We start from the raw sequence: 27,645 nt of genomic DNA, 5'->3' as shown, positions 1-27,645 counted from the left end.
TCTGTGTGTCAAAATCATTAGTGGCTTCTCTCTGTGTAGCTGACATAATTCCATATTCTTATCTGTCTTCATCCTTTAATCCACAGTATAACTGCTGAGCCAACACCCCCACCAAGTTTCCTGAGACCCCACCATCCCACAGTACCACCCCCCTGGGTTGTTCATTTGCTCCATTTTTATCAGCTGGAAACATGAATTGGTCCCTCTGCCGCTCTGAAAGCCTTGTGCTGTCAGATAGCTCTGTCCCACTGCTAAGCACAACATTGTAATTTCTAATTTTAGTGATGCCTCAGGATTTCTTTGAGATTTCACAAAGCCCAGGTCTCTTGAACTCTTTTCCTTGAATGGGAAGAGAATGGCCCACTCACTGATGGACGAGCACAAAGTACTGGTGGGGAGAGAAGTGAGCCGCGAGCATGGGGGTGGAGAGCGTGGGGGTAGGGGAGGATCCAGGGAGGGAGGGAGGTCAGACCCAGTGGGAGGATCTCTCCAAAAAAAAAGTGAAAAGCAAAGTGATGCTTTGCTCTGAGTGAGGACTAGGGTCCCTTCAGGTTACCCTCCTTTTAGGAAACTTAGGGGGTGTCTGCCTTTTTTCCCAGTCAAGACTCGGATGAACTAAATTCTAATGTACTAAGTATATACAGGTGGATGGTGAAGTCATACTTGTAAACCTGCACATATTTCTTAGTACTTTCTCAAAGGCAGGCTTTCTGGGCATCAGAAAGAATATTTTGATGGAACCAGAGCATTTTTCCCCCCAGAGAAAAGACACTCCACAGTCAGATACCAGCTATCCAAGTTGTCTCTGATATAAGGCTGCCCTTTTGTTGGGATTTGCTTGTGTCTCATAACTTTTTAAAAAATCAGGATAAAAAGAAAACTATCAGATATCCTGATCCACAACTATACCAGGAGAATTACACAGCCTTGTTTGCTGGTATGGAAGAAGGATCCTAGGATATCCATAAACTCACACTCCTGGCAATAAAAGGGAGAGATGGCATGGGAAGGGGAAGGGAGGCAGGAGATCCAAATTTGGCAAAATAATTTGTGCTTGCTGACTCTCATAAAACCAAGTGTCACTGGTGTCCAGTGTGCAGTCTGGAGCTGAGGGAGAAGAGAGGAAAAGCCAAGGCAAGAACACTGGAAAGAAAATAAAAGAAATATGATCAGGCACCAACATAGATCAAAGATTTGGGGAAACGGGGTTCTCTGGATTGAGCAGGGAGAGGGGTGGTTTCCTTAAAAACAGAAAAAGGAATGCTTTTTTATCACACAGATGGGGAGTGGCCTTGGGATACTCCAAACAAGCGGACTGTACTACAGTTCTGCTCTCATGCAGACATGGCTGCCATGTATACCATGATGGGGGTACAGTGAGGTCCCCCACCCAGAGAATGAGAAGATTTGAGAGCAGTGAAAGGACACCCTATATACCCACAGCAAAAATTGGATCCATCAGATGTTAGTGCTAGAAGTTGCTTGGTTAGCACGTTAGAAAACCATTCAAAAAAACAAAACAAAACATAACCCTAGTTACAAAATGATCCAAAAAGAGACCCAGGCTTTAGCCAGATAGAGTAGGGAGACCTTGTCCGAGCAGGTTTTTTTTTTTCCTTCTCTATGTGACCTTGGCCAAGACACTTTCTCCCATTTCTTCTGTGACTTGAAAGGGACTGGGCTAGCCCATCTCCATGCCCCCATCCCACTGTAATATTCTTGAACATCAAGACCCAGCCCAGTCCATTAAAGGAAATTGGAAGGAGGCTTATAGATACTGACAGGTCTTTGCAACTGGGTTGGCATTCCCATTGCAGGCTTGGCGGAAGTATGACACAGACAGAAGTGGCTACATTGAAGCCAACGAGCTCAAGGTAGGATGGGCCTGGGGGAGGGCATGGAAGGCATGGAGAAAGGGACTGAGGCCACAGTTGGTGGTAGGTGTAAGGAACCTGGGGAGGGAGGAGACGTTGGGTGAGGAACATGGGTTCGTGTTCTGCCTAGGAACACTTAAGCCTGGCTCTGAATTGGTGAACATGTTCAGGACAGCCATGTGAAATCAGTAACCTGGAGCTGCAGGGCCACGGAGTTCAACCCGACTGCACTCCTTTGCACGTCAGTGCCCAGGACAGGCACCTCCAAGGCAATCCTATCAGATTGGCCTTCTGACTTCTACATATACCCCTACATTCCTCTGGAACTAGTGATCCCCAGGCACTGCTTAGCCCTGTGTCCTGGGCCCTCTGAGAAGCCTATCTTATGGGGTGAAGTTGCATCCAGGAGCTACCTCCAGGCCTTCATGGTCATTCCACAAGCATTAGGGATTAGGGGATTATGAAGGATGGAAACCATACAAATGGTAGACCTCAGAAAACAACGTTGACTAACTGAACAAGTAATGAGGGAAGAACTACTGAATGAGTCAGGAGCTCTAAAGAGACCTTTTGTATTCTAGGGATTTCTGTCTGACCTGCTGAAGAAGGCAAACCGGCCATATGATGAGCCCAAGCTCCAAGAATATACCCAAACCATAGTAAGTGGGCAGAAGTGTCCCTTACCCCTCCAGGGGCATAGGACTGGGGCCCCAAGCCAGTGGGATTCTGGGTTTTCAGGCTGAGTCTTCAGGCCCAGGTGAAGGGACTCCAGTGGCAACTGGCAAAAGGGATGCTAGTTCATGGCCCCACACACCCTCTCTCTGAGATCCTCACTGGGCTAGTGGGAGACTGGGAGCATCTGTTTCCATGACAACCTCCACAGCTCCAGGAGAGGATGGGCTTGGGGAGGGTGGGCCTTTGGTGCTGGCTGGCTTGTTTCTGTGGCCCTCGCCCCGAGAAGGGGAGAGAGGAGCAGTGATCAATTTAGACCATGCTGGTCCCTGACCTCCAGGTGACCTCAGAAGAGGCAGGAGGCCACCCCACCCATCCTCCTTCCTCTCCAGTAGAAGGGGATGGCAGGTCAAGGTCCCACATGAGAGGTCAAAGCAAATAACCCAGGCACCTCTGTCTGTCCTAAACAGCTACGGATGTTTGACCTGAACGGGGATGGCAAATTGGGCCTCTCGGAGATGTCCCGGTAAGTGCCTGACCTCACCCCCACGATCACTTTTACCAGGACCTGTGCAGACCATTCCTGTGCCACCTGCCCTGGCTCTAAGACCAATCAGCAGGGAGAGTGACAGTTCAGGGGTCCTGAAGCTCAAGACCAAGCTAGATAGAGTGTCAGTTCCTCAGTGTGTCTGCCTCCCTCTTTTTAGAACTTGCCACTAATTCCTAAGTGCTCACAGATGGTTCCAGAAGTACAGGCACTGCTTCTGCATCCCCCCACGTGCAAGTTGTTCTTGCCTCTGCCCTGTCTCCTAAGCTCTGCTCTAACACTTTCTTTCCAGACTGTTGCCTGTACAGGAAAACTTCCTGCTTAAATTTCAGGTAAAAGAACCACTCTGCTTTTCTTCACTTCCTCCCTTCCCTCATCCCTGTGTGCTTCACTCTGCCACCCTCCTGTCCACCCTCCACACACATGTGCATGCACATATATACATGCGCACTCAGACACATGCACTTGCTCACTCGTGCACACATACACACGTGTGCATGCACACATACAGGTGCACAGTGAGACGTACTTACTCATGCACACATACGCACATACGTGTGCACACACAGACACATGTGCTCGCTTACTCATGCACATACATGCACACATACACGTGCACACAGACACATGCACTCACTTGTACACACATGCACACATACACATATACATGCAGACACATGCTCACTCACTTGTGCACAAGTGCACACGCACGTGTGTGCATGCACACATACATGTGCACGTGTGCATACCCACATATACGTGCAAACACACACATGCGCTCATTCACTCATGCACACATGCGCGCGCACACATACATACACATGCACAGACACACGAGCTCGCTCATTTGTGCATACATGCACATGTGCACATGCAAACATACACATGCAAATGCAGACACGTGCTCACTCACTTGTGCACATGCACACACATGCACACATACACGTGCACACACAAATGCACTCACTGATGCACATGCACACACACGCGTGCACAGACACATGCCCTCACTAGCACGCACACACTCTCCGGGGCTTTTGCTTCTCTCTTTAATACATTGGACCTTACAGGGCATGAAACTGACCTCTGAGGAGTTCAATGCGATCTTCACATTTTACGACAAGGTAAGAGGGAGGACAGCATGCGATGGAAAAGCAGGGGGCCCCATCCGCAGAGGAGCACCTGGCCAAATGGCTCAACCCTGTCCTTCGGAATCAGGAGGCGCTCAGTACTGCGCCCTTGGTGCCAGGTCATAATTGTGCACTGGAGCCGATTGTTTTGCTAAGAAGTTGGGAGTGAGAAGGCCTCCTGACCACGCACCAGCCCTTCCTTTACTGCCCCCACCCGTGTGACTCCTGTAGTCCCCCTCATAACCGAAGGGTGGGGGATAAACTTCAAATAGCCCCTGTATTCATCCTGACATCGCAGGGAGTTAGCTAAATGCTTCTTGAACCTCATTTATATTTTTAATGTAAATGAAAAACACCAGAATGCAAATTTGCCCCAAAATGTCCTGTTCCTGCCTTGACTGGTAAAGTCAGCAGTTAGGTGTCATCCTGGCACCGCACGGTGTGAACACCTTCTGCACAGAGTAAAGGGAAGGTTAGACTCTGCAGGCTCCCGGGAAGAGTTGGGGGAATGGGGAGGCAAGGTCAGGGGTGGCGGGGCCTGAGTTCTAGAGCTCTGTGCTGCCTCTCCTCTGCTCCCCATCACCAGGACGGGAGTGGCTACATTGATGAGAATGAGCTGGATGCCCTGCTGAAGGACCTGTATGAGAAAAACAAGAAGGTAAACAACGGAGTCTGGAGGCCTAGGAAGGTGGTTCTGGGGCAGGAGAGAGGCTTCTCAGGGAGGGTGGAAAAGGAATGTGGGGTGCATTTTGCTCTTCTGATCACCCATAACTAAGCAATGGCAGTTTTGGGGTTGTTGTTTTGTTTTTCTGGTTGGATGATTGGCTGGTTGGTTTATGTTTTTTTTTAATGTAGTAAAATAGACTTAACACAAAGTTTACCATCATAACCATTCAGCAGTATTAAATAATCCACATTGTTGGGCAACCATCACTACCACCATGCCCAGGGCTCTCTGCATCTTTTTTAAAAGTTTTTTTTAATGTTTATTTATTTTTGACAGAGAGAGAGAGAGACAGAGCATGAGCGGGGGAGGGGCAGAGAGAGGGGAGACACAGAATCCGAAGCAGGCTCCAGGCTCTGAGCTGTCAGCACAGAGCCTGACGTGGGGCTCAAACTCAAGAGTTGTGAGATCATGACCTGAGCTAAAGTTGGACACTTAACCGACTGAGCTACCCAGGCACCCCCCAGAGCTCTCGGCATCTTGGAAAACTGAAACTCCATCCTCATTAAACAACTGCTCTCTGCTCCTCCCTCCCCTCCCAGTCCCTGCTCCCCACTGCCCGCTGGCACCCACCATTCCACTTTGTCTCGAATTTTACTTCTCTTGGTGCCTTCTAGAAATGGACTCATGCAGTATTTGTCTATGATCGGCTTACCTCACTTAGCATAATGTCCTCCAGGTTCATCCATGTTGTAGCATGTGTTGGAATGTCCTTCCTTTTTAAGGCTGAGTAATACTCCATTGCGTGTCTATACCATCTTTTTTTCTGCTCACCCGTCAACAGCCACTTGGGTTGTTTCCACCTGTTGGCAGTTTTGAATGATGCTATGATGGGGCACTGGCAGCCTGACTAGCACAGCTCATGGAGTGTCAGCCAAATTGCCATCAGAAAAGTCTTTTTGCACAAGGAGAGATTTGAGATAGAAGGGTCCAGTGGGAGGTGAAGATATTCCAAATCAATTAACTCCAGACTCTGGGGCTGAGCAAGAGGCTCATAGGAGCCACAGAAGCATTTGTTGCTCAGAGAAAAGGTGGAGAACTATTACTTTGCTTCCAGGGACAGACCCCATGTGGCCCTCCACGGGCTCATCGAGGTGCCTGGGGAGCAGGGAGGGGGTGGGGCGGCAGGTGGACCAGGATCCAGCAGCTCTTTTTGTAGCCATTTTCCTTCACCTCCAGGAAAATGCCTTTCTCTGAGCAAATAGTTTTGCGGTTTTCTTTAATTAGATGAACACTCTATAATTTCTTGTGGTGTCTAACTGCCTCTGCTGCCAGGCAAGAACTAAATTTACTGCTCGATTTCAGGGGGAAAAAAATTCATCGCAGCCTCTGAGTCTGTCTCCCCTTCCAATTGCTTTCTGACTTCTTCATCTTTGTCCTGAATATCATTCTCCATTCCTTTCACCCTATATTTATTTTGTTTTTGTTATCTTCAAGTGCTTTTTGAAAGAGGCAGAAAATAAACTATAAACAAATACTACTTAGGAAGGACATATTCACCAGGTGTTTGAACTCGGCAGACTTTTTCCTGGCATCAAATTCTAGAAGAAAATTATTTATGCACCCTTATGTGTCCAAGGAATGTTGGGCATCCTAATGGGAAATATCTTTAACTGTAATTGTATTAATGAGCATAATTATTCTCCATATGGCCCTGCTGGACACCTGAGGGTGATCAGCCCTGAAGCCAAGCATTAAATCTTGAAAGTGACCTAAGTAGGCTCTTTCTTAATTACCACAAAATACAGCTCAGATGGCTGCACAGGTTCACTTGAGGTGGGGAAACAAAAACAGAGTCAGGGGTTGGGTTCAGGAAGCACCCCTGAAGGTTAGAGAACAAAGATATTAATACAGTTGTTTACCTGGGAGCCTGCTACCTGTACAAAGTTCAAGACGTGGCCCCCGGGGCTGGACAGGATGAGTCCATAGAGCCCCAGGACCGTAAACAGCAGCACCTGAGCTGGGAAGGGAGAGGCCGTTCTTGTGAACCCACCTGGCAGACCCACATTCCCTTTTGATGGTGCAGGACTGAGATACGGTTTCTGAGCAGACGCGTGTTTGATGTTCCTGAGGAACAGGCTGGTGAGACCCAACCTCAATATTTCTCACCACTCCTGAGACAACTGCAGCTCGCGAAAGCCGTCCTCGGCTCCAAGCAGAACTTCTAGACCTGGAAACCGTGCAGCCCGTCCCTTCACGCTGCTAAGATTCTTGATGCCACATTGAATCGGCGGTGGGGCAGGGGGAGGGGAGGAGGGGTCTCAAGCTCCAGGTTGATATATGGGGTTCCTTCCTTGGCTCCTAATTTGAATGGTAGATAGTATTATGAACTAGGTAATATTTCCACGGACTTCACAACTTGAGGGAAGACGCTTCCCAAAGCTAGAGACGCTCGCCAAGGGCCCTTGGGGTGGGTAGTGGCACAAAACCAAGAACCAGTCACATAAGGGGATGTCCTGAAAACCAAATGACAAAAGACTGACCTTCGAGCACCAAAAAAAGAGGTGACTGAGGACAGGTGAGCTAGGTAAATATTAGATAGACCTTGGAACCCAGGAGACTGAGGATATTTATGGCTGTAGAGTTAGTCCAGCCCTTTAGCAAATACCTTAGTCTTTATACTCAGGTTTCTCATTAGTTGAATAGGGATAAAAAGAAAAGAAAGAAAATCTGCCAACATTTTCAAGATTAAAAAAAGGTGGGGGGGGGGGAGTAGGAGGGAAGGTGTGTCTAAGCCAGGAAGAGAGGAAAAGAATAAGATAGTATAAGCCATGGATGACCTTGCAATATTTCAGACCTAATGGTTATTTGTGTTCAAATCAATTACTGTAAAGTAGGTATTCAACACAAGGCATATCAGGTATTAATGTTCTGTTTAATGTTGGCCTCTATTTTACCTGAGACAATGTACATATGTCCGTGGGTCACCTGTCTTAGTGGGCCCTGAAGGTCACAGAAGCCAGTGAACAAGAAGTAGGAGGTGAGCTTTGCTGCTGGAGGAGGCAGGAGTTAGAATTCCTTGTTTAAATGGGTGAGGTTTAGGAAAGGATGGTCCATGGGGCCTGCAGACAAGACCAGAGCACTTTCCCAGCATTCTCTTCCTCACATGCAAGGACCCAGACGGAGGGACTGGAGGCCTAGTGAAGTAAAGGACCAGATACAAACTATGCAGAGATAATGGCTGCCATCACAATAGCTACCTATTTGGGGGCGCATGCTCTATGTCAGATGCCGTGCTATGTGTTCACCCCCATTCCCTCCGCTAACCATCCTAACACCTCAATGAGGCAGACACTGTGGTTCGTGTACCCATCTTACAGATGAGGCAGCTGAGCTGAGACTCAGAAAGGTTCAATACTCTCCCCAAAGCAATGCAGCAAGTGAGAGTTGAACCAGAGCTTTCTGACTCCAAAGCCCATGCTTTGCTGAAGAGAAAGGCTGTGGCCCAAGTGTTTGCGAATGAGTAGGTGAGACGTTCTGGTGGGGCCGTCCAGTGAGGGTCTCTAACTCATTCCTTCTGTCTCCTAGGAAATGAATATCCAACAGCTCACCAACTACAGAAAGAGCGTCATGTCCTTGGCTGAGGCGGGGAAGCTCTACCGCAAGGACCTGGAGATTGTCCTCTGCAGCGAGCCCCCCATGTAAAGGGGGGCCAGGGGCTGCTTCTCCACCGCCCCCAAACCCTGCCCCGGCTGCCCTGCCACTTCTACCCGGACCCAGAGATTGTGAGCGCCCCTCCTCCGCCCCTGCAACCTGCACACACCAGCCCGCAGAGCAGAAAAGGAGAGACGGAGGGAGGGTTGCTGACGGGCCTTCCGATGCCCCCTCCACCCTCCCCCTGACCTGACCCGGCAAACTGCTCAGCCTGCAGTAGGGCACCAACCGCATGGGAGGTGGGCGGGGCATGGGCGGAGCTTCCCTGCCCCTCTCCGCTGCGATGCATGAGCTCCTCCGCTGTACGATTTAGGCTTCTGTGTCCCACGGAGTGGACCCTTCCCTCCCGCTCTGCTCCCCTCCTTCCCATGCCACCACCCACCCAAACTCCCAAGCTCCATCCACCACCTTGCTAATAGCATAGCTGTCTTCTCGAAGTCCCTGTTCGTGGAGGGTGCCGGCCCTTTGTCCTCTTGACTCAGCGTGCTCCTTTTCTCTGTGGATTCCTTGTCTCCTTGTTTACCAAAGAAGAGTTTACAGACAATAAAGGGAAGCGTTCTGTGTGGAAGCTCACCCAGTTCTGGGCAAGTGGTTGACTTCTGTCTACAGTTAGCAGCGCTTACTGACCAAGAGGGAGCCAGTGCAGGACAGAGCCTGGAGATGGATCCCACAGATTGGATCCACATTCCTTCTAGTAGGGGCACCAACTGGGTGTGGCAACAGTGGGACCAGGTAGCCCCCCACCCCCAGCAAGGGTACCTCCAACCAGGAGTTCTGGACCCCCCACATTTAGCCACTCCTCCTCAAAGTGTAATTTACCCCACAACTCATCTGATGCCTCACATGGATCTACAGGGCTAAGATCCTAAAATAGAGAATTTTTTCAAATGCTGTCATTCACTGTCTACAGGATGCATTTGGACATTACTTCATTTAATGCCGCAGCAATCCTATGGGATGGATCCCATTTTCAGAAGTAGAACCTGGAGCTGAGACATTAACTTGTTCAGGGTGATACAACTCCCACGTTGTATACCAGCGTGGCTAGGCACTTGGTCACCAACTTGACTGAGGCAGTATACCACCGAGGTGGGGGCAGGGAGGGCTATACGGGGATCATAAAGAAGCCTCATTTCTTTCGCAGCCACACCCTCCCCTGAGGGAGCCCGTCCTGTTCCCCACCTGCATGATACAGCCCAGGAGGTCACCTGACCTCCGTCCACCTGCCCTCAGCTGACTGGGCCAGTTAGTGTCTCCTGGGACCCGAGGTGGACATCCAGGGCCATCAGAGTGTGTGGCATTGAAGCTAGGTGATGATACAGCTTTGGAGGCAAGAGGTGGCAATCCCAAACCAAGCCCGAACTAATGCTGGAGTAGAACCCAGCGACTAGGACAGGGAGTCGGCCAGAGAGCAGTGGAGAACACGTGCAGAGAAAAACACAGGAAAGAAGGAATAGAATACAAAACAGAAACAAAGAGGGTGCAGGGCAGGTGGGCCAGCTAGCAGCTCCCATGAGGCCCTGCTACACTTGTGGATTCCGATTTCCCTGCCCTCCCTAGGCATCAGACAAAGGCACTTCCTGCCCACCAGGTGCATCCCCAGAGGATGCAGTCTCACAGCTGCTCCACCCGCCTGCGCTTTCCCTCCAAGCATCCCAGGCAAGAGGGGGAGGAGCAGCTGTCATGGCTTGGGACCCGAGCTTGCAGCTCTTAGATGGGGTTTGGTGGAGTCCCCTCTCCCAGGCCCGCTTTCTGCTCAGCCGAAGGGGAAGCTCACGCTCTCCAGGAGACCTAACCAGGCTGGTTAGTTGATTCTGAACACAGATACCCGTTGATCAAGGACAGAGGGAAGGAGGAGAAGGAGGCCGAGGCCATGACAGTGGGTGCCATGGTGGGTGCCATCGTGAATGAGGTCCTGACTCTTCTGTGTTGGGAGTCTGCACTGAGTGATCCCCAACAGGGAGTGTGGGGTGGCATCGCAATTTCCCTCCACAGCTTCTTTCTCTCCCATCAGCCCCAGACCCATGGCTGCCTGACTGGCAGATGCATCAGGAGCCAGCGTGCTCCCAACAGGACTCCTCCCTGGGAGGAAGACCCCCAGCCCAGCCCCCCACTGGCTGAGTGGAATTTCCCATTCCAGATAGGGGCTTCCCAGGCCTGCAAGAGGCTGATACATACACAGACTTCAACCTTGAAGGCATTTGTCTCTGGGGCGCATTCTGTCATCACACACAGTTCCCTTTGGAACAAACCCACGTAACCACATTTTGGAGGGAGCGCCTGCATTCCCCTGTTCTCCCAGGTGCACCCCAGGCCTGCATTTCCCTTGACCCGTGTTTCTCCAGCCGACTCCATCAACTCCCTGGCTCCTAATACAAGGTCAGCAGAAACGTCTACTAAGAGAAGGAAAATGCCCAGGGGCACCAAGTCCACCCAGCAAGTCTGGAGGCAGAGGGCAGGACTCACAACCCGAACTCAGTGAGTTGGAAGGGCCAACACGAGGTGGTTCCCAGAGCAGGCTGGTCAAACCCACAAGATGCCAGGTCACTGGGAAGAAGCTTTTAGGGTTTGGACCACTGCAGTTCTCCTCTCCAGGAAAGTGCTAATAACATTTTCCTGACAGCTACTTTCCACCACACTTGCATGGGGAGACAACAAGAAGACAAGATGCGGGAGATAGGTCTGGTGGCACTGAGAGGCTGTGGCTCTCTGACAGCTCAGGGAACATGTGATCCCACAGCCACCTTGACTGTATGGCCCACAAACCTGATTGGCAGCAGTAACGGAGTAACTGTCCCTTCCCCTGGGAATCCCTCCCTGGCTTCCCAGTGTTTAGCTTGGGTGCCACTCACATGGGCACCTTGCATTTATTTGCTCCATTTTCTTCTTTCAATAACAAGTATTTACTAAGTACTTCCATGGGAGCTTATCCTCTCAGGTGAAACACAATAAACATAAAGGTATCAAAATATAAAGTATGGATAAGTACTCTCAAGAAAAAGTTCAACAAGGGAAAGGGACAGAAAAGGCGGAAGTGCCATTTTAAGTTCTCTGAAAAGGTGGTATTCAAGCAGAGACTGAAGTAAGGAAGTGAAACTTGCTGCCATCTTAAGAGAGTCCAGACTGAGGAAACAGCAAATGCAAAGGCCCTGAGGTAGAAGAGTTCCTCGCACACTTAGAAAGAAGTTCCCTGAGGCCAGACCAGAATGAAGGTCAGGGGTGAACAGATGAGGTGGGGAAATAGGCGAGACCAGGTCAGGTGCTGTGTCAGGAAACCATGATAAAAAGGACTTGATCTCATCATGGGAAGGGAAGCCATCAGGGGCTACATCAGAGAAGTTCCATAATTTATTTTAAAGGTCAGTCTGGCTCCTCTATGAACACTAAACTATAGGAGGCAAGAGGAAAAGCAGAGGCACCATTTAGGAGGATTCAGTAGTGCGGCTGAGAAATGCTGATGACTTGGACGGAAGTGGGCGTGGGTGTGGAATTAAGTATCAGATCCCGACCTGCCTCTGAGACTAAAGCAAAGGGGCTTGCTGAGGGCTGGGTAAGTACTGCAAGAGACAGACAAGTCAGGAATGACTCCGAGGCTGCTGGCTTGAGTAACTGGATGCATTGCTGACAGATGCCAGGAACCCAGGTGGAAGAGGAACAGGTTGGGGGAAGGATGCGGAGGAATTAAGATCTGGGACAGGCGGTGAGATACCAACAGAAAACAGACGGCACGTTCACACTGCTGGGTGTTCAATAACTATCGTGAGATGGATGCTGGATGCTGGAGACACAGTAGTGAGGAGGACAGTCCCTGGCTGCCCTGGTGAGAGCTTAAAGATGCCTGGGCCTGTGAGGTGAGGAAGCTGCCAACTCAGCGTGGTAGGCAGTGGATCCGGGGAAGGCAACCAAAGAGGCCCTTAGCTTAGATTGGCGATGGGGGGGGGGGGGGGTGCAGGGAGGGCGGGAATTCCCAGGTGAGAATTCCTACCAGGGAAAAAAATCAAAATCAAAAAAGCATAAAGGATGGTACCAAAGCCCAAGGTAGCCAGGCTCATCTGGGGGAAGCACGGAAAGCTGAAGCACAGAGAGCCAAGTGAGAAATAAAGCTCAAGGGCCAGACAGGACCAGCTCCAGAGGGGCCCTGATGCCTTGCTTCCCCAGGCTGCTCTGTGACTCCTCCCTTCCTCTTCTCCTTCTAGTCTCCATCAAATGTCACCTCCTCAGAGAGGCCTACTCTGATTAACCTGTACCCCACGGCACCCCAGCACTCCATAGCTCCTCCCTGGCAGTATCTTTTCCCCAGGGCACCAGGAGCACCTGACCTGGTATGTGTTCCGGCTGTTCCCCCGGCCAGAGCGGGAGCCCCTGAGGGCGGGCAAGCTCATCCTGCATGGGTCCTGCCCAGGCCTGCTCAACCCACACACCTAGGGGCACCATTCCTTCCAGCTTCCCCCCCTAGGACCCCTCAACTCCCCAGAATTATGGCTCCCCCAAAGATGTCCGGACGTAGTCAATACATTATCTTACTTGGCAAAGGGGAATTGAGGTAGTTGAAAGAATTAGGGTTGCTAATCAGCTCACTTTAGGGACATTACCCCAGTAGGCCTGAAGTAATCACAAGGGTCCTTAGATGCGAAAGAGGGAGGCAGAAGTCAGAGTCATGCAATATGAGAAAGACTCAGCCAGCCATTGCTGGCTTTCAAGGTAGAAGCAGGAGGCATCTAGAAACTAGGAAAAGCAGGAAAAACAGATTCTCCCTTGGAGCCTGCAGAAGTCCATGATACTTTGATTTTAGCCCATTTCAGATTTTTGACCTCCAGAGCCATAAGATAACATGTGTCGTTTTAAGGCACCAAGTCCGTGGTAACTGGTTGCAGCAATGATTACACGGGCAAAGGCACAGTCCACCTCCTCATTAGTATCTGTGTTCCCATCACATGATGAACTGTGGGCAAGAATGGATCTTCCTGGATAATCCTAGTTGCACACACACACCAGGCACAGTGCCTGGTGCCATAATATCTCTACATGGCAGCTATGGGATCCTATCTACTGTGGTGGCTAGGGCTGAAGGGCCAGAAGCTTGCTCTGCCTCCAGCTGGGAGTTCTGTGGCTGCCCCAGGATTCACAGGGACCCAATTGGTTCCCAATTTGGGAAGGTGCACTGCCTCCTCCTTCAGAGATGTGAGTCCTCCAAATGTGGCCGACCCCTCAAGGGAACAGATCTGTCTGCCCTGGCGGAGGAGCTGACCCAACAGACACATGGATCCCCTGGCAGAGGCAGGGAAGACGCTAAGGAGTGCACATGAGTGGCCAATATACACACACACACAGAAGACTGATATCCAACCTGAAGATTTAGAGGGCATTTATGAGAGCAGCAATCCAGTTAAAAGGCACCTGGATGGAAGCTCATGCCAGAAGATCAAACTTTCAATAAATGTTTATAATAGCCATAAAAAAATAAGTAAAAGAGGGACATCGCCGGCCCTCAGGGAAATGCAAATGAAAACCATTACACACCAGTGAAAACCAAGTACCATTTTTAAAAGCCTTATTTCTGTTTACAAAAGCAGAGTCTACTAAATTGTGGGGGTTACAGGGAGCCGAGGAAGAGAAAAGCCTTCCTCAGAGAACCAGAAAATAGAGCAATAAAATAGTACCAATCATTTAAATAACCACAATAAGATTTATATACACAATGGAGTACTACATGGCAATGAGAAAGAATGAAACATGGCCTTTTGTAGCAACGTGGACGGAACTGGAGAGTGTGATGCTAAGTGAAATAAGCCATACAGGGAAAGACAGATACCATATGTTTTCACTCTTATGTGGATCCTGAGAAACTTAACAGAAGACCATGAGGGAAGGGAAGGAAAAAAAAAAAAAAAAAGAGAGAGATTAGAGAGGGAGGGAGCCAAAACATAAGAGACTCTTAAAAACTGAGAACAAACTGAGGGTTGATGGGGGGTGGGAGGGAGGGGAGGGTGGGTGACGGGTATTGAGGAGGGCACCTGTTGGGATGAGCACTGGGTGTTGTATGGAAACCAATTAGACAATAAATTTCATAGAAAGGAAGGAAGGAAGGAAGGAAGGAAGGAAGGAAGGAAGGAAGGAAGGAAGGGAAAAAAGGAAAAAAAAATAAATAACCACAATAAAATGCCCTCATCATTCCGTGCAGTCCTATGTAATTCACTCTTGCTCCCCTGGACCTTGGATTAGCAGTCTGCTTTCATGAAGCTGTCTTAGAGCTTCTGGAATGGAAAGAGTCCTGGAATTCCTGACTTGGTCCACTGGGACAGTCTTGAGAGTTGCTCAAGTGACATCAGCTCAGAAGCCTGCACCCAAGGGTCTATTCTTTAAAGGCTAGAAGGTTTGGAGTACCTGGTACAGTCATTTATCCTGAGGCTATAGACTGCCCTTTGTCACTGAAAACACAAACTGCAGCCTGCCCCTTAGAGCAGAACCTTCAGGGAAGCATCAAACGACAACATCTGTGAGGTGGCAAAGACGGCTCGGTTGTGCCTACTTTCTTACTCTCACCAATATCATCAGAATGGAGGAGAGTAGACATCTCTATCTGGGTACAGCACAGAACTCGTTCCTGAGACTTTAGATGGGTGCTTCCCCTGAGGGAAAAAACATATGGGCAGTGAGGGCACTGACCAATCTCCAGGGACTTCCCACAAAACACAAACACACACATTTTCTAAAATACTTACATTAACATCGCATCCATGTAAGCTTCACTTCAGGAAGGCGGAACGGGTCTTCTGATCGGACAACCCCTCTTGTGCGAATCTTACAACAGTAACACATCACACAAACCTCATTATTTCCAGCAGCTCTCTTTTAATAAGGAGCAAAAACAAATCTTTTGTGATTCTCCGGGATTCCTCTGGGGCACCTCAAACATCACTGTAGGTTGGAAAGATATCCTGAAAGTACCCTTTCATTCCCCCCACCCCTGTATATTTATTAAATTATTTGGTGAGGCAAAATCTAAAGAGTTGTCAGAAGAGATTTGGACACTTGATTAACCTATATCACAGGTGCCCAAGAAAAAAACCTTTGGTTACACATGTAATTAAGTGGTAACATTTAAAAGTAAACAGATCCAAGAGAATTAGAAGACATGTGTCCACACAAAAACTTGCACGCAGTGTTCACAGCAGCGTTATTCATAATAGTCAAAGAGTGGAAGCAAGTCTAATGACCATCAACTGATGGATAAACAAAATACGGTTATATCCATACAATGGGATATTAATTGCCCATAAAATGCAATGAAGTACTGATATGTGCTACAATATGGATGAACCTTGAAAACATTAAGTAAAAGAGGCCAGACAAAAAAGGCCACATATTGTGTGACTCCATGTATATTATATGTTCATGACAGGCAAATCCATTGAGACCAGAGGTAGATTAATGGTGGCCTAGGCGGGGGGTGGGAGGGGCAGGGGTGAGAGGTAAGGGGGAGTGACTGCTTATATCAAGAATTGGGGATTCTTTAGGGCCTTAACAACTAGGAATTAGGAATTCTACCTGGAATTAGGCAGAATTAGATGGTGGGGATGGTTGCACAGCTTAATAATAAAAACCACTAACCAATACTCTTTTCAAAGGTGAATAATATCTTAGTTTTCTTAAAAAAAAAAAAAAAGCCTGTGCAAGATATGGATTGTAAAATAAATAAGCAAAATAAACAGGAAAGTATACATATGGCATTTTCATAAGTGATGAGTTTTGTTTTTTGTGTTTTAAAATCACCTATTCTAGGACATGACAAATGCAACATAAGGCACCAAAAAGTGTCCTGGTAAGACACAGAATCTCTGCTATCTAGAATAACCCTCCATATTGCAGGCAATTATCAGTAAATCAAGGAGGCAAGCCCATCAAACCTGAGCAAACTTTGCTAAAATACAATATATTTCATAGTTTCTTTTCCGATGCAGGTATTTTTAAAATAATATAAATGAAATTCACTTTCCAAACTTTATCCTCCATAGTGCCCTTTTTCACATTCTGGAACAAACTGACACTTTACTACATGTTAGGAGTCTGCAGGATCAAAACTATTTTCATAATAATGTTAAAATATTATTTATGTTAATTTGCAATGTGTTCACCATTGCTATTGCAAATGAATCGATAAATATTTAATACAAACGTTTGTCTCAATGTCTAATGTGGCAAGAATTGATAGTTTTAACCCACATAAACAAAAACTCTTTGGGTAATCCCAATAGGTTTTAAGCATGGAGAGGGAAAGATCGCATCTTAGAACATAGGGTTGAATGAAAAACAAAAAAAAGAATAAGAAATGGCATAACAATACCATCTATGTGAATTAAAAGAGCTTATACACAAGATAGCAATGATGTTTTGTTAGAGCATTCAAAAAAAAGAAAAGACCAAAGACACCCATTGAGCATTCCAGAAGGACAGCATCCTGGGAGAGGGAGGAATGACCATGGGAAATTTCACCCAAAGGAATTAAAACACCAAGAGAAGGACCTTGCACAGACCACAGATAATGATCTGCCAAGAACTGAGGAGGGTTCCCACACCCCCCACCCAAAGGAAAACACCTGTGGGCTCTCCCACCCAGCTGCAGCTGCCCAGGACAGAGTGGACACCACAGAGAGACAGACCCTCTCACAGGCTCCCGGCACCATCTCCCTTCCTGGAGATGCCTCACCTGGAGGATTTTCTCCAGCAAATCCAGGCGTGGTAAAGGAACAAAGGAGCACGGGTGGCCTAGGATAGGGAAGGCCAGTGGAGGTTGGTAGATCACTCAGGAGCAATGCAACCATCTTTATTATGTTCAGACCACCCACACTGACCAAATGGTTTGTTCAGTTGCAGGGATGAGGGTGGGAGGGCTGGCTACGGGAGGGAAGGTGCAGGAAGCATATGTCATCCTGTTCAGTGGGCATTTTTGACATGCATAAGCTAGAGTGCCATGGTGCCCATTTGGGGAGGTGGTGGGGGTTAGGAAAAAGGAACCCAGCAGAGACACAAAGAATCCTGACTGGAGGGCCAAAGGCTGAGAGAACAAAGTTCTTCGGGAGGCACAGAATGATCCCCAAGTTCAGGGCCACAGACATGTATGTACCAAAGAGGGCATGCTCCATCATGTGAAACCAACGACAGAAATATCAGTGATCAACACCAAGTGAGGAGCTGGTTTCTGCCTAACCGGCGTGCTGACCGGGAGGAAACTCGCCCCTTGCCAAAGAAGCACATCCCGCTGTCATGCAGCTTGGTTATGAAGTCTGCCGTTGTTCCCACAACTATTCTTTGGAGCATTCGGTACGGGCGGTGAGTCTGCACCCACACTGGTGTCATCGAGTGAAGAACCAAAGCAGACCCATCCATGCCTGCCTGGGGCTCCCAGTCTGATGAGATGGCAAATAAACACTTGGCTGTTCTTGCCTCCTTGAGTCCCATACAAAATGCCTAATCTCATCCTATTCATCCCACTGATTTTAAGATGGCTCCTTCCCTCCGTCTGCACTCGCTCTCCTCAACCTCAGCCTCTTCCCAACGCTAAATGAAAACACACGGCCTCCTCCTTCCAAAAATTATGAAGAATTTCAAGACAATGACAGCAGACCATTAAACCAAGCAGAGGCTGCAAGTCCCTGAAGCCAGCCCGCCCACCCCCATGGGACACGGAGAGAGAAACGAACTGGCAACCACTAGGGCAGGGCAGGGCAGGGCAGGGCAGGGCAGAGCAGGACAGGCCGACAGAACCCAGTTCTGGTCAGTGGGGCAGCGGCTCATCAGTTTGTCTTGCCATGAGGAGGGGATTGGCTCTCATCACCAATGGCTCCAATAGGACCCAGAATCTCACCAATTCCCCTTAAAAGGGATAGCTAAAATTTGTTAGAGCAGAAACTGCAAACAGAATTTAAAGGTTAAAGAAAAAGCAAGGTTTCTGAATGGTAGTTTTAAAACCCAAAGTAAAATTCTGAAGAGTTCTTCCCAATGACAAAACTAGGCTCTAAATCACAAAAGCCCAAGCAGCCCACCCTGGCTGTGGCAGCTGGGGACAGGGCCATGTGTCTCCTGGGGGTGGGGGGTTATTGTCAGCTCACAGAAAGGAAAAGCTGATGGGGTGCCAGCTGCCTCCTGGAGTCACAGCCTAGAGGTGAGAGTCTTTGTCTCACTCCAAAGGTGGCCTCTGTGACTCCTGGGAAGGGGGCTGCTGCCCACGACTCCCTTTCCAGGGTGACTTTTCTTGGCCTCTGGTTTCGGGAAAATCACTGAAGTCAGTCACACTCTTCAGAAAACAGGATATTTCATCGAAGACTAAGCAGCTGAAACCATAGCTGGCTTAAAGGGTAAGGAGATGAAGAGTCACAGGCAAAAGAAATTGGCCCAAAAAGGTGAGGAGGCTACAAAAGTTCTGGAGAGTTAACACCTGCCAGCACCCCTCCGCCAAGGAGACTGGACAGAGTCTGTGCATACACACCCCCAATTCCTTGTGCCATTTACCACAGCTCCCAGCAACACCTCCAGAATCCAATGCGCCACAAGTCAGAAAGCAGCTGAAGCCCAGGATGAGAAAATACAAAGTCAGATGACAATGTCAGATCACAATCATCCCAGGACAAAATACTGCCCACAATGGCTGGAGAGGGGCAACCCTTTCTGTTCTAAAAGGAGAGGGGGGCATCACTATGCCATAGCAGGAAGAACTGGAAAGATGTATGGCCCAAAAGCTACCAAAAAAATTGAGAAGAACATCACACAAGCCTTCAGAAGGCCACCAGCAGCAAGTCAGGGCTCCGCAACACAGAGTCAGGAAGAAAGAGAGTGGTTTGAAAGAAATGCAGCCTTCCAATCCCAAGTGAGATCATGTGTCCAGTGGGCAAGAATTAGAAGAAAACATAAAGCAATGAAGGAGGCAGATGCCCCCTGAATTCAGTCAGTGCTCTCCTGGAACATGAAGGCAACACCATACAGGCCCTAACGAAGGCCATGGGCAACAAGCCACATTCATGCACAGACAGCTGATCAGGAAGGACAAAGAGCAGAAGCTGCTTGAGGAGGTGAAAATGAACAAGCAGAAAATCCAAGACCTGGAGAAAAAAATTTTAAAACAGGAAAGGTCCTCTAAAATCTACGTTTGGGTTGGGGGGTGGGGGGGGGAGGGTGAGTGATGGGTATTGAGGAGGGCACCTTTTGGGATGAGCACTGGGTGTTGTATAGAAACCAATTTGACAATAAACTTCATACATTGAAAAAAAAAAGATAAATAAATAAATAAATAGATAGATAAATAAATAAAATCTACGTTTGTATTGTAAACAGGAGAGCCATGAACTCTCATTCACAGCACAGGATGTTAAAAGAGCTCTTGCCACAGAGAAGAGGGGACCTGCCAATTTGAGGTACATTTTAGGACAAACACACCAAGAAAGAGAGAGAGACTTCAACAAACAGTGTCCCTCAAAACAGCTCCAAGAAGTAAGCAGTCACCAGAAACTTCCTGGAAGGTGCCCTCAATGACCAGAGAGCTCCTCTGGCCCAGCCCCCAAAACAGGTGAGACCTGGCTCCCAGCACCAGTAATAAGCCGACCCGTGGGGTCTTTCTCTTCTTCCCAAAGGAGCCCAGCCTGGACTTGGAAGCCACAACACCAATTCCTAGGGGTCATGTGGGCCCTCAATTTCATAGCATGCCTCCTAGCAGGCACAACTGTGGTCCCACCAATGAAGACAAGAAATCCTTCTCCTCTACAGAGCTGGATGTCACAGGCCACCTGTCGTTTCCACAATTTCCATGATTTCTAAGACTAAGATGCCCAGGCCACTGGGGAGACCACCATCCCACCCAGAAGGACCTCCTGTCCTTTTACCTTTGGTTCTTCTTAGACAGTAGCTACTGAGAAAACACAATCCACACTTTCCCCAAGTTAAGAACTTCCTTTTGCCCAAAAGGGTACATGCAGACAACAATCTGAGGTTTGGGGTTTTAAAAATCTGTGTGACCACTATAAAGACCACTGCTCAACCTGTTTCTTCCCAGCACCAACAATGAGCCAAACTGTAAGATCCTCCTTGTCCCTCCCGGGAGCGGCTTAGCCTAGACTAGGGTCAAGGCCTGCTGAGCACACCCCCACACCTTGTCCTGGGCTCATCTGGGGCCTCAGCTCCTGACTCCCTATCTGTGCTGTGCCCAAACCCTTCACTTCCGCAGGGAAGCACAGGAAAACCACTGTGTCTGTCAGTGTCCTAAAGGAACCAGCTCAGTGGCCGTGAAGAGGGCCAATCCTGGGCTGACCCAGTCAGCACTGCCCCCTCCCACCAAGCCTCCTGGCTCTTCCAAATAAGAATGACGAGATTGTGGCCCCACTGTGTGGATACTGGACATCCTCCAGCACCAGCTCTACTGTCCACACAGCAAATGGGAGGACTCCACACTGTTAAGACAATTTGCACCACAATCTTTGGTGCAGTTCGCCCGGCTTGAAGAGACTCCTTCTCAGAGGGGCCACCTGCAACTAACGTCAGACCTGATACCACAGCCCCATTGTTGCCATGCCCATCTGGGAAATGGAATCTCCAACAGCTATGAGGACCCGCAGCATCAACTGGGTCTACACAATGCAGCGTCCTAGTGCATGATTGAGAAATCCCAGGATAAGAGCCACATTGGCCCTGCAGAGGGCTGGCTCAATGTTTTTAAAGCATCTAGCATCATTGCTGTGGTTCACAACACTTACCCAACCCTAGACATCTCTGTGTGTCACCTTTGTCATGGCACCACCATGGTGGTGCCACCAGGTGCTAGCTGGAATCCTTATCGTTGAGCTCACAGGACCAGCTGTGCAGACGACGGTCCAGGTCCACACAAATGCCAAGGGGACTCAAATGGCCACACTCAGTGCTATAGACATGCACCTCCAAGAGCCAGATTCTGTGTGGATTCTTATACTTGGGTTAAGTGACAAGATCCCCAAACCCCACCGGGCAGAGGAGAGACTCAGGCAAGAAGCAGCCCCTGGTCCCCTTTGTCAGAGTCAATCCATCACCCAAGCTTGCTGCAACCACAGCATTTCCAAACCTTGCTTCTGCTGTCTACTACCAGGCATCACAGTACCAACGATAAGATACCATTGGGCTGGCAAACCCACAATGGAAGAACTGCCCAAAAGCAAGCTCCATGAGCATTCAGAAAAAAAAAAAAAAAAAAAAAAAAAAAAAAAAGCTGCCAAAGTCTGGAGGAACATTCTTCACTCCTGGGCAGTGACACAAGAATTCCTGGGAAGATGTTAGAGCAGACATACGAGAAGTTAAGCAAGAGAAGGAGAGCTGAACCTTACTCATCTATGGAGGAGGATTTATCCTTTAAAAGTCGGGAAGTCAAAACCCTCATCATAGACCGGATGCCTCCCGCCACAAGGGCACCCGGTGTAGGGTATTCTTAGACCACCTGCTAAACACTGCGGACGTCAAATGCTTCCAATTCTTCTACCACATCTGTTTCCTGCTGGGCCTTCTCCTTAAAACCCTTCTCTGGCCTTTTGCCTGAATGAGGAACTACCAATTTGAGGTTTGTGGTTTAAAAAAAGAAAAAAATGTATTCACAAAAGATTACCTCAAGACCTTGTTCTCCACAGAATGAACTGTTTAACTTTCATTATAGCCCAGGTTTTAATAGTAAATGACTGAGTGATTTATGTTGCATTTTAATGCTCTAAAAACCCTTTAAGTTTAAGTGAAAAGAAATACAATAAAAACCAAGTTCCAATCGATCCAGCTGCCCAGCCAGGTTAAGGAACCAGTCATTTATATCAAACGGGGCCAGGGTTTGGAAAGCCTGTGGTCCATCAACTTTGAAAAACCCTCTGTCAGGATGTCACTGGACCTCCCCCCCCTCCCCCAGACAGCACATAGAAGTAGGCAGACACACTGAGATTCAGAAAATAACCTTGGTATATGAACTTCAGCACAGCCAGCCACTCACTGCCACTAACTGCGAGTTCATGGCATAGAAAGCTTTGCAAGGCAGAAATTCTCCCCCGGAGGCAGTCTGTCTCCCTCTCACCTCCCTGAGGACATTTAGCAACATCTGGAGACATTTTTGGTTGTCACAACCAGCCTCTCCTGGGGAAGAGCTACAGATGCTGCTGATCATTGTACAACACGCAGGACAGCCCCCAGCCCCCGCGACAAAGAGTTATCCGGACCCAAATGTCAAGAGTGCTGAGCCTGAGAAATTCTGGTCAGGAATGAAGATACTTGAACCCTCCGAGGCATCCAATCTTGAGTCATGACCCTTTGGGCATCTTAGCACGTAGACCCTGTGCTTGAGGGGGAAAGCTACTTATGCACGCAGACACAGACACAAGGTTTTGCAGCTTGGGAAGGGGTGGTTCACCAGTCCCTGACGCCATTCAACATCCCCCTGCCCCAGTATCAGGCACCCAAAGATATTGAGGTCAGGTACTCTTCTTAGGGAGTATTCCTATTTTTTAAATCCTTCTAAGTAAAAGAAACCCTGCTCTAAAGAACCTCTAGCACGTATCGTTCCATTTAAACCTAACAGCCATCTAATCAGATAGGATCACCATGTGACAGAGAAGGACACCGAGGTACAGAGAGGTGACACAGCCAGCGAGTGGCAGAACTGCAGGCATGGCCCAGGCTCAGGCTGCCAGCGCATACCGGGCACTCCGACACCAGTCTGGCTTTCCGCGGGGTTCACACTCCTCGGCCGCCCTCCACTCGCTGGGAGACGGTTGGCCAGCTGCCCTATCACACTGGCCTCAGCAGGGACAGCGGCTCCAGAGGACGGCACGGACGTGGACACCTGGCATAGAGCAGAGGCGGTGCCCTCCCCGTGGCCACCGAGTTCGCGGGGAGAGGGACCCTGCTCCGACTCTCCCAAGTTGAAGGTCTGGGCGGGTGTTGCCCTGGGATCAGGCAGGACAGGAAGCCACGGTCTGGGTCAGATCCTCCTCATCTCCAACTGCGCTCACCTGTGAACGTGGCCTTCCACACCAGCAGCCGATCGGTGGAGTCAGCAAGTCAGCTCCGAGACACATCACCTGTGCATCTGCGGCCACCAAAGCTGCCCACCCAGACTTCTACCAGGCCCGGCTCTGTGCTCCTCAGAGGCCCACAGCCAGCCAATATCTGGAAAATAATGAGTGATGGTGAGTCCTCGAGGTTTCCTCATTTTTCCTTCATTAAACCTTTCCTTGTTCCCCGAAAATGCCTCTGCCTTTGTTTCACAGCAAGAGGTTGCTCGGGGAGCTGCTGTTCAGGGACCTCCCCCAGCTGAGACTGTGCCCCAGGATTCATCCTCCATCCTCACTTCCTGGCGGCCACTCTTCAGACTCCCCTCGGCTTCCTGTTGAAAACCACCCAGCGTGGCACCTTCGCATCCCTGGAGGCCTGTGACAAGCAGGAAACTGCATCCAAGCAAACTGTCTTCACAGGCACATTTTTCTCAGTTTGCAAATACACATCCTCAAATCTAAAACTTCTGTTTCAGAAAACAACAGCCAGCCAGCCCATTTGCTGTGTGTGTACAATACAGCCCACATCTGCACCCTGTTTGGCTCATCTCTTAAGAGGCCCCAGCTGCTTCCTTTGACTGGCTATCTCATCGACCCCCAGTAGTGCACAGGCGGCTTCTGGGAAGGGGATGGGAAATGGCCAGTTCAGGACCAATCCCCACAGCAGGAGACGGTGGCTCTTCTGGATTCTGGTCCCCTAAGGGCACTGTCTGAGACCACAAAGCATGGATGGCCCACAGAGCAGCACTACAGCCCGGCATGATTTGGGGGGTACTCTGCATCCTGGAACAGGCTGGAAGCTATGGACCCGGCCATTTGGTGGAGAGGAAATAGGCCCAGAGAGGTGAAGTGAATGTGTCAAGACCACACAGGTACTCAGTGTGTCAAAGCGCATCCTTGGCCCCAGGGCCTTAGTGTATTTGTGAGCTGGTGGCATCAACAGAATCTTCTTAGTTTTCATCCCTAGAGAACAGGCTGTGAAGACGAGGGTCTCCTTCCAGCACATTCAGCCCAGCTAAGAGGAGCCAGGCCAAGTGCGCTAGTGTTAACTTGTGGGCATCCTGCCACTGGGATCAGCATTTCTGCTCCAGATGGAGAGGACTAGGGCGCCAGAAGTGGGGACCCTAGGTGGGGCCAGAGCGCCCCCTGCTGTCTAAATGCTAAGCGACCCAAGCCTCACGTCTGCCTCCCTGATTTCTTGTGCTCCCTGCCCAGGAAAGTTGAGGACTGGGTTCAGGGTACACTCCCTCCTGGGGAGTTTCTCATTTCAGTCTAGACAACCCGGGGGAGTCCCCAGGCTCCCTGGTAGCGGAGTCATGCCCACCATGCTTTTCTGTTTCCCCCTTGCTGCACCCCTGAATGTGTCCAGTCAGCATCACATATTGAGGGCTTTCTGCGGCCCAGCCACTGGGTCTGGTACTTTAAGAACCAGAAATGACAAGCCACTGTTCCAGAAACCCCACCACCACCCCTGTGGAGTCTCTGGAATGAGGCAGATAACCAAGGAAAACAGTGAAGCAAAGATCTGACAGAGGTTGAGAGCCAAGGGATGAAGAACCGACCAATTACCAAGGAAACGGGTCAGAGGGGCTCTAATGGCAGATGTGGTGAGTCTAAAGAGGAAACAAAAGCAGACAGACATGGAGAGAGGGGAAAGGCATTTCTGGGGGCAGGAACAGACACAGCCAACGCTCCTCCTCACTTGTCCCAACTGCTTCCCCTTCCTCCCGCTCTTCCTCCTAACTCACCATGGGTCATGGAGGCTGTCCACCTCAAGAATCCCCCCACCTCTCCTGACTGGCCTCTCTGGCCAGGTCCGTGTCTGCCAGGATTCCTATGACCCTCCCAGCCCTTTTACCTTGGCCCTGCTGATGAACACGTGGTTTCCTGAACCCTACACAAAAGCCTGTCTGCAATCTGGACCCTGGAGAATTCGATACATGGGACAAATTTCTTACGCAGGGGATTCAGTAAAGTCTAAATCATCCTTTGCCCCTAAGAAAGGGAAATCGTCCCAGGGAAGCAGGAAAGGTGCAAAGGAGTCATGCTGAGGGAAGTTTCTCTACAAGTTAGGTGGAAGGAGCAAGTTCACTCTGCGCCCCGTGCAAGACAAGAGGAAGTGGGCAGGAAGGGATAGGATCCCCATGGAGAGACGGAGTTAAGAAGCAAAGACTTGGAGCAGGAAGGCCCAGGAGAGGTCTGTGGGACATTGCAAGGAGGAGAATTTCCCAGGAGGCAGCTGTAGGGTTGGAAACAGGAAAGGGACATAGTAAAAAGTGTGCTTATAAAGATTCCTAGGACAAACAGTGCCCAGTCTCTCTACAGTGGCTCTGATCAACCTGTACTCCAGGGGCGACTGGGTGACTCAGTTGGTTAAGCGTCCAGCTCTTGATTTCCACTTACACCATAGTCTCATGGTTTGTGGGATCGAGCCCCAAGTCAGGCTCTGCACAGACAGAATGGAGCCTGCTTGGGATTCTCTCTCTCTTTCCTTCTCTCTCTGCCTCTCTCTCTCTCTCTCTCTCTCTCTCTCTCTCTCTCTCAAGCTAAATAAATAAACTTTAAAAAAAATTTTTATTTTTTTCAACCTGCCCTCCAGCTGGGAAGGGTGGGGACAGCTTGAGATCACCAGCATTTAGCAGAGCCTTGGCCCTTGAAGGCATCCTGCAAATGACCGTCTCCATGGGATGCCAGTCTTTTTTTTTTTTTTATTTTTTTTTTTCAACGTTTTTTATTTATTTTTGGGACAGAGAGAGACAGAGCATGAACGGGGGAGGGGCAGAGAGAGAGGGAGACACAGAATCGGAAACAGGCTCCAGGCTCCGAGCCATCAGCCCAGAGCCCGACGCGGGGCTCGAACTCACGGACCGCAAGATGGTGACCTGGCTGAAGTCGGAGGCTTAACCGACTGCGCCACCCAGGCGCCCCTGGATGCCAGTCTTTAACCCAAGGTCCATTTAATACTCAAGGTCCAGATCAGAACAGGAAATAGAAGTCCTACTCTTGTGACCTTAAGCTTGTTACAGCACAGAATGGGAACAATAATAAAACCTCCCTCATAAGGTTACAGTGAGAATTGTCTGTGATAATACTCAGTCCTACCTGGCATCTAGCAGCTGCTTGAAATCACGACGACGCCCTTCTACTTCTTAAAACCTGCTCTTCCCAGGGCTTCGGGGACTTTACACCGGTTTGGTAGCCTCTGCAGCCGCTTGACTTGCTCCCTCAATCTCCTGTTTTCCCTAATGAAATGGTAGCCTTTGTGAGTACTGTACACACGTGAAAGCACTTTACATATGCAAGCCATTTAATCCTACAATGGTGCTTTGAAAACAGGTTCTATTCCTTCCTGATTTAAAGACTAAAGGAAACTCCAGGACAAAGCTCCCACGTGCACACATCAGGGGTCCGAATGGACTGGGGTTACTGGATCAAACGCCCCTCCCCTGAGCACGCTTTCACATGGCCCCACAGTGAGACTGCCTGGGACTCTGCCTGGGCTCCTTCAGGACCCTCGAGCCACACTTTCTTCCTCCATAGCCCCTCCTCTGGCTGCTGTGGGAACCCATCTCACTCTGCTTTGAGCCTCCATCTTCTCCTTTGATCAACAGACCCACATTTCCAAAGGCCAGTGAAATATATGCACATGGATATCTGTCTTCCCCTAAAACCCAACCAGCTCCAAGCTCCTGACCCTGTCCTCCAGCCTCAGCCTCAGGCACCTCCAAGAAAGCACTAGGTTCCTTCTATCCAGAAGTCTAGTTCTCGTCCAGTAGGGGCCCTGGAGAGCAGCAACCTGTCCTCAGAGGCCACTCACAGACCCTAGCACAGCAAATGTCGGACTCACCCATCTCAAACCAGTCAGCCCTCCCAGCTCCCCTCTTGTGGCTCACAGCGCCACCTTTCCTCCCATCCTCTGAGACCAAAGCTGTCCCCTGGACCCATCACTCTCCAGCAGCCTTCTCACTCCCCCAACAGTCCTTTAGCCTGGAAACTGTCTCCC

At 49.5% G+C, this 27,645-nt stretch overlaps 1 protein-coding gene and 1 long non-coding RNA gene across 12 annotated transcripts in view; one reads left to right on the top strand and one right to left on the bottom strand.

Moving 5' to 3' along the window:
* Positions 1-9,010, top strand: part of CALB2 (calbindin 2) — a 28,744-nt gene extending 19,734 nt beyond the window's left edge. Inside the window, exons 5-11 of the mRNA XM_007074900.3 lie at positions 1,818-1,874; positions 2,456-2,533; positions 3,017-3,072; positions 3,386-3,425; positions 4,164-4,217; positions 4,810-4,881; positions 8,476-9,010. Coding sequence (XP_007074962.1) covers positions 1,818-1,874; positions 2,456-2,533; positions 3,017-3,072; positions 3,386-3,425; positions 4,164-4,217; positions 4,810-4,881; positions 8,476-8,592 — 474 coding nt within the window. The 3' untranslated portion in view covers positions 8,593-9,010. The remainder of the gene's footprint in view (positions 1-1,817; positions 1,875-2,455; positions 2,534-3,016; positions 3,073-3,385; positions 3,426-4,163; positions 4,218-4,809; positions 4,882-8,475) is intronic.
* LOC102969404 overlaps positions 1-27,645 on the bottom strand; it is a 45,576-nt gene extending 17,931 nt beyond the window's left edge. The window contains exons 1-9 of one of the 11 annotated variants that reach the window (XR_006211684.1): positions 27,490-27,642; positions 26,745-26,884; positions 23,601-23,757; positions 15,324-15,402; positions 15,145-15,230; positions 9,010-9,115; positions 7,845-8,084; positions 5,603-5,750; positions 789-1,143 (exon numbers count right to left, since the gene is read on the bottom strand). This is a non-coding gene — a long non-coding RNA (uncharacterized LOC102969404). Of the gene's footprint in view, positions 1-788; positions 1,144-4,590; positions 4,861-5,602; positions 5,751-7,059; positions 7,249-7,844; positions 8,085-9,009; positions 9,116-14,985; positions 15,231-15,323; positions 15,451-23,600; positions 23,758-26,744; positions 26,885-27,489 lie in introns of those variants that run through there. The other 10 variants (XR_443884.2, XR_006211680.1, XR_006211679.1 and 7 more) reach the window with 10 other exon arrangements.

Source organism: Panthera tigris, chromosome E2 (assembly GCF_018350195.1).
Source record: "Panthera tigris isolate Pti1 chromosome E2, P.tigris_Pti1_mat1.1, whole genome shotgun sequence".
In the NCBI taxonomy this organism is placed as follows: Eukaryota; Metazoa; Chordata; class Mammalia; order Carnivora; family Felidae; genus Panthera; species Panthera tigris.
The sequence above is the reverse complement of the archived record's forward strand: the minus strand, read 5'-3'. Positions and strand labels throughout refer to the sequence as shown.